Source organism: Myotis brandtii, unplaced genomic scaffold (assembly GCF_000412655.1).
Source record: "Myotis brandtii unplaced genomic scaffold, ASM41265v1 scaffold120, whole genome shotgun sequence".
Classification (NCBI taxonomy): Eukaryota; Metazoa; Chordata; class Mammalia; order Chiroptera; family Vespertilionidae; genus Myotis; species Myotis brandtii.
In genome coordinates, this window is record NW_005354174.1 from 4,217,338 (window position 1) to 4,224,238 (window position 6,901).

The 6,901-nt window shown below is 33.2% G+C and overlaps 1 protein-coding gene across 7 annotated transcripts in view; it reads left to right on the forward strand.

Annotated features, from left to right (window-relative positions):
- The first annotated feature begins 2,307 nt into the window (after nucleotides 1-2,307).
- Nucleotides 2,308-6,901, forward strand: part of TANC2 (tetratricopeptide repeat, ankyrin repeat and coiled-coil containing 2) — a 215,324-nt gene continuing 210,730 nt past the window's right edge. For all 7 annotated transcript variants that reach the window (XM_005858613.2, XM_014532046.1, XM_005858615.2 and 4 more), the window contains exon 1: nucleotides 2,308-2,397. In XM_005858613.2, coding sequence (XP_005858675.2) covers nucleotides 2,331-2,397 — 67 coding nt within the window. In that variant the 5' untranslated portion in view covers nucleotides 2,308-2,330. The remainder of the gene's footprint in view (nucleotides 2,398-6,901) is intronic.

The window sequence follows — 6,901 nt, forward strand, 5'->3', positions numbered from 1 at the left end:
CAGAGAGGTCTATAATATTTCTTTCTTGGACCTTGCTGTCTTTTGTTATCAAGCTTACGCTTTTTTTAGAAAACACATTTGGAAATATTCTCTATTTTTCTACTCTCTGGAACAATTTGTGCAAGATTGATATTATTTCTTTCTTAATTGCTAGTAGAATGTATTGTTGAAATCATCTGGGCCAAGAGTTTCCATTGTGGGAGTGTGTTTTTACATTACATAAACAATTTTAGTTCACCTATATATATCCACTAGTTGGAATCTACTGTTAACATTTTGCTATGATTTCTTTATTACATAAATAGTCTTTTAGTGGAGTGCGTATTTAACATAATAATAGATAATTTTGAGTTTAAGGCTACCATCTTACTATTTGTTTTATATTTTATCCACATGTACTATACTTTTTCTCTCAATTCTTACCTTCTTTGATTCAGTCAGATATTTTAACTATTCTTTTTTTCACCTTTATTAGCTTTTAACAGCTATCCTAGAAATTACTACATGAAGTTTGAGTTATCACAGTGTAGTGTAAAATTGTTACTTCTGCCACTTTCTGCACAATGCAGGTATCTTAGAAACTTTAATTTAATTTACCCCACTTCTGAATTTTTTGTTATTGTTGTCATATATTTTAAATCTACATTTGTTTTAAACTTAAGCTAGTAATATTATTTTTACAGTCATCGTTTATTCATATTTGTCAACATATTTACCTTTACCATGGCTCTTTCTTTTTGCATTCCTATGGTGTTTTTTTCTTGTATCCTTTTTCTTCTGTTGGAAGAACTCCCTTTTTGTATTTCTTTTACTGATAAATTATTTGAATTTTTTTCTGAAATCACTTTTATTTCATTTTCAAATATTTTTAACTGTGAATAAATTTTTTGATTGGCATCTATTTCTTTCAGAATTTTTAAGAAGTCATTTAATTGTCTTTTGCCATTCATCATTTCTGTTGAAAGTTATCTTTCAGTATACTGATTCTTGCTTCTTTAATTGTGTTTATTTTTTCTTCTGGCTGTTTAAAGATGTGCGGTATGTCTCTCATCAATGTTAAAAAAATTTTGGTTTTTACCACTGCAAATGTTTCTTTCTTATTCTCTCTCTCTTTCTGGAATTTCAATGATATGGATGTTAGAACCCTTCAGTGGATTCCATATGCCCCTTACACTGGTTTCTATAAATTCAACCGTTATCTCTGCTTTGGTTTGGATATTTTCTGTTAACCTTTGTTTTAGTTGATATTTACTCTGTTCAATCTGCTTGAGACAGCAAGTACTGACAACACTTTGGGGAAATTTTGCTTTGAAGAGCAAGGATATAGGAGCAGTAATTGGACCATGTGGGAGTAAAGAGAGGGGTTTGTTTGTTTGTATTTGGTTAGGACATACTAGTATGTTTATGTTATTATTGGAATGACTCAGTACAGAGAAAAAATTGAGTGAGAAAGAAAAGGAAGATTATTTTTGGATAAAAGTCTTTGGGAACATGGGAGAGGACAAAGCACAATTGGAAGGATTTTTCTTTGATAGGAGTGGGACATAAAGAGGAAAGGCACTGATTCATGTATATCAGTAGTCTTGTGGGGTGGAATTCTGGCTTGACCAGTGGAAAATCTGCAGCAGCTGTAAGTTTCTGGACTCTTAAACCTTTGGGTGTCTGTATTGGGCATATGGGAAAATTGTCCAAGAAATGGAGAGTCAAATGAAAAAAGGTAGACTGTATTTATAGCTACCTAATTCTGTTTCTGTGTACCCTCAGTGACAGCTACCTTTCTCTTTCTCTTTTTAAAAATATGTTTTTATTGATTTCAGAGAGAGAGATAGAAACATCTATCTGCTGCCTCCTGCACACCCCTACTGGGGATTGAGCCTGCACCTGGGCATGTGCCCTGACGGGCAGTTGAACTGACCACCTCCTGGGGCCTGGGGCAAAGCTCAACCAACTGAGCCACACTGGCCAGGGTGCTACCTTTATCTCTTAGGGTACTCAAAGTACTATGATATACTTGTAAGGAAATGTTTATACATTAAATTAATATTAATTAATTAATTAATTAAATGTTTTTGTCAGTTATCATTTTTGTACTATGTTTTTAAACATAGTTAATTCCTTATAGTGCATTCTAAGGGGGGTAGGGGAGGCCGGGGGAAGGTCAATGGGAGAAAAGAAGAAAAGGAGACCTATGTACTACTATTTGTAATACTTTAAACAATAAAATAACATTTAAAAAAATTAATTCTGAATTTTGAATAGAAAATCGAGTTTCCTAACGTATTTTCCCACATTTTATTTTGTAGTTTTGTGAGTACCAGAATAGCACAACCATGTTTCGGAATAGTCTCAAGATGCTTCTTACTGGAGGGAAATCAAGTCGTAAAAACAGATCAAGTGGTAAGTGACTAGACTACATTTATTTGGTGTGATATTTTGTTTTATTTTTTTAAATATATTTTATTGATTTTTTACAGAGAGGAAGGGAGAGAGACAGAGAGTTAGAAACATCGATGAGAGAGAAACATCGATCAGCCGCCTCCTGCACATCCCCCACTGGGGATGTGCCCGCAACCCAGGTACATGCCCCTGACCGGAATCGAACCCGGGACCCTTCAGTCCGCAGGCCGACGCTCTATCCACTGAGCCAAACCGGCTTCGGCTGGTGTGATATTTTAGAAAAGCGAGTTCTTTCATTTAATAAACAAACAATTTATTTGTTTATTAAATGGCTTATTTAATTTAGAAAAAAAGAAAGCTTACATTCCTATAGGCTATTATACTCTACTAGAGGCCCGGTGCACGGATTCGTGCACTGGTGGCGTCCCTCGGGCTGGCCTGTGCCCTCTCACAATCCAGGACCCTCTGGGAGATATCAGACTGCTGATTTCAGCCCAATCCCCGCAGGCCAGGCTGAGGGACCCTACCGGTGCACAGATCTGTGCACCGGGCCTCTAGTATGCATATGATCTTTAGTTAATCTCTTCTCGCCCTCCCCCCTTCCCTCTGAGATTCATCAGACTGTTTCATGTTTTCATTCCTGTGCATTGAGCATCTGCCCCCTGGTGGTCAGTGCATGACATAGCTACCGGTCAAACAGTCACTTAGGCTTTTATATATATAGATTAAGAGGTAGGAACACTTGAATACTTACCAGGAACAGTCAGGTAAAAGAAAAGTATGTGAAGACAAATATTTACCTCTAATATGTGAGAGAGTAATACTTCTGTGCACTACTTATTAAAAACCTTCTAGACCTAAATTTACTTTTTGAATTAACATGTGAAATTATTTTAGCCCTAGACACTCTGGGGATTGAGACTATAAAAATAGGAACTGTCCTTAAAAGGGTTATATAGAAAATGAAATATAAATTGAAGATTTCTACAGTCACTAAAATAAAGTTTATAAACTTTTTTTTAAAGAACAAAGTAGTTCCTGGGCTTTTATGATAAAAATAAACCTAAAATTTACATGTTGGGAGAAATAGTGAAGAAAAATATACTAAATGATTTCTTTGAATGGGTTGTAGATATTTATTATATTCTTTTAATACTTTCAATTTTCTTATTTTTCTGCATTTTACAAGTTTACATTGGTAGTATATTCATTATCATTCATTTAAAACTGTTTTTAACTCCCCTTGTGATTTCTTCTTGACCCATAGATATTTAAAGGATAAGTGTTAATTTCTAAGCAGTTGATAGTTTCCTGGTTATCTTATTATTAACATAGCTTGACTGTACTGTTATCAGAGAACCTATCCTATATTATTTTACTTTTTTGATATTTTTTGAGATTTGCCTTACAGCTCAGCATATGATCAAATTTGGTGAATGTTCTGGATGCACCTGAAAATAATGTGGATTCTGCAGTTATTGGGTGCAATGTAGGTCAATTTTGTTAATATTTTATATCCTCACTTATTTTTAAAAATATTTATTGAGAGAGTTATGATTAAATCTCACGCTATGATTGTGGAACTGTCTGTTTCTCCTAGTTCCTGACACTTTTGCTTTATGCATATGGAAGCTATCTTATTATATTCATTGAAATTTGGAATTGTTATCTCTTCCTGTTGAAATGACTATTTTACAATAATGGAATGTCCCTCTTTATTTCTAATACTGCCTTTTGTTTGAAAGTTGATTTTATACAGTATAGGTTAACAGTATAGGTTATACTGTTAATAGCATATAGTTGAGTTTCCTTTTTTATTCATTCAGACAAGTCTTTTAAGGGTAATGTTGGTTCATCTATACTAATTCAATCAATGTTATATTTGGGTTTAAATATAACATATTACTATATGCTTTCTTCTTGTCCTACCTGTTCTATGCTCCCCCCCCTCCCCTTTCATGCTTTATTTTGGATTGATCAAAATATTTTTTATTATTTTCTATCTCCCCCTATAGACTTGGAAATTATATGCTATTATAATTCTTTCAGTGGTTACCTTAAGGATTTAAACATCAATCAGTTTGGTATCAATTGATACTTTTACCCTCTTCTTGGACAATGAAAGAACTTTAAATTCTTTTCACCTATATGTATTTTAAACTCCAGAAGACATTAATATTGTTGTTTTATGTGGCCACTATTATTTAGATTTACCCATTATTGACCTTTTCATTGATTTTCATTCTTTTCGCCATTCCTCATTTTCTAGATGGGATAACCTTTCTTTTTGTCTGGAAAACACCCTTTATAATTTCCTTTAGTTGGTATTTTCTTGTGGCAAATTTCCTTTAATTTTGTCTACCTAAAAATGCCTTTATTTTTCCTTTACTTCTTGCAGAATATTTTTGCTGGGAGTAGAATTCTAGATTGGCAGTTTATTTCTTTCAAATATTCTTCATTGTCTTCTGGCTTCTTGAATTATTTCTGGTGAGAAGTCAACTGTCAGCTTAATTGCTGCCTCTTTAAAGGCAATCTATATCTTTTTCTCTTTGTTTTTAGTTTTCTAGATTTATATTGATGTGCCTAGGACTGTTTTTCTTTTTACCTATCCTTGTTTGTCTTCTATTTATTTATATTTGTAGGTTTTCTTGAATCTGTGGCTTGATGTCTTTCACAGTTTTGAAAGCAATTATCCATTCTCTCTTCAAATTTTCAATTTAAAAAATTTTCTCTCTTCTTTCTATACATTTGGTAGACCATATGCATATCCTCTATGTCTCTTATATTCTCTTTCTATCCTTTTGTCTCTGTGCTTTAGTTTATGCTGGGTATTTTATTTTGACATATCTTATAATCATAAATTCAGTCTTCACTAGTATACTAGTATAATCTATTCTTAGCCATATTCAGTTCTTAATTTTAGTTTTTATATATTTCAGTTCTTAAACTTCCTTCCATTTGCTAGCTTAATTTTTTAAAATTTAGAAATAATTTTATGCTTATTGAAAGGTTGCAACAATAGTATAAAGAACTCCACAGATTCACAAATTACTTTTCACTGCATTTGCTTTATCATTCTCTCTATATACATACACACACACTCTGTTTTCCCCTCTCCCTCACTCCACCTTCTTGCTCACTCACTTTAAAAAAAAATTACTTGAGCCTGGCCGATGTGGCTCCATGGTTGAGAGTTGACCTATGAACCAAGAGGTCATGATTCCCAGTCAAGGCACGTCAGGTTTCAGGCTCGATCCCCAGCAGAGGGAGTGCAGGAGGCAGCTGATCAATGATTTTCTCTCATCATTGATGTTTCTGTCCTTCCTCTGAAATCAACAACAACAAAAAAAATTAAAAAACTTTGTGCTTTAGCAGTTACAAATTAATGTGTTCTAGACTTTTGACTAACTACTGCTTTAGTAGATATCATATTATTAACTCCACACATGTCAAAGCTCTGTAGTATTAAAGCTAATTCCTTGGATTTACTAGGTAGTTAATGATATCAATAAGGATTTGGGAGTGTCTTATTCTAGTATTTATTTTTCTCTGTGGTTTTTCTTGTCTAATGTTTATAATTTAGAGTGTAAATTATGTAAATAGTGATTTATATTTTGTATGGAAAGAACCCTATTTGTAGAGAAGCAGTATGTTTTTTCAAACATACTCCAAAGCAAGAATTTCAAACACAAATAAATTGTATTTTAAAAAGAAAAGTGTATTTATGGGATGATATCATTAGTGTTTTTATCATAACAGTTTTTTCTGTAGTCATTAATGAGTAATAGGATGACTATTTTGTTCTTACATTAACTTTGAATCATGGCTTATTTTTAAGATTAATAAGGTCAGATTTCTCATAGGTATAATCATTTTCTTGTTTTGTTTGTGTTAGGAAACCAACTTAATATTTAGTTTAAGAAGCGTTTGTAAAAAATGGTAAATTTCTTGTTCTAATTTGTCTTTTAAATAGTTGATCTGAATTTCTGTGTAGGCCACTAGATAAATATTTAAATATTTTTATTTTTTATCAAGTAATAGCAAATTTTCTCAGGCAAAGTTTTCCCTCTAAGGACACGTGAATATCAACTTTGAACTTTATAACTTAATTCAGATTTATGATGTGAAAATTGTTTCTGATGCATGTAGGACTAGGTACTCCTGAGTTTTGTGCAACCACAACCAGGTAACTCTTGAATTATGAGTTATAAGAAAAATATATGTATTTCTGTGTTTACTAAAATTTAAATGTCTATATATATTTCTTAACTCATAACTTTATTATTTAAAATCATCCTATCTAATAAAAGAGAAACATGGTAATTAGCCGTACAGCCGCTACCGTTCCCATTGGCTAATCACTGAGATATGCAAATTAACTGCCAACCAAGATGGCGGCCGGCAGCCAGGCAGCTGACGTGAACAGGGAGGCTTGCTTGCTCCAGTGACGGAGGAAGCCAGGTTCCCCGCCTGCCTTGCCGGCCTCTCAGCTGCTCTCTAAGAA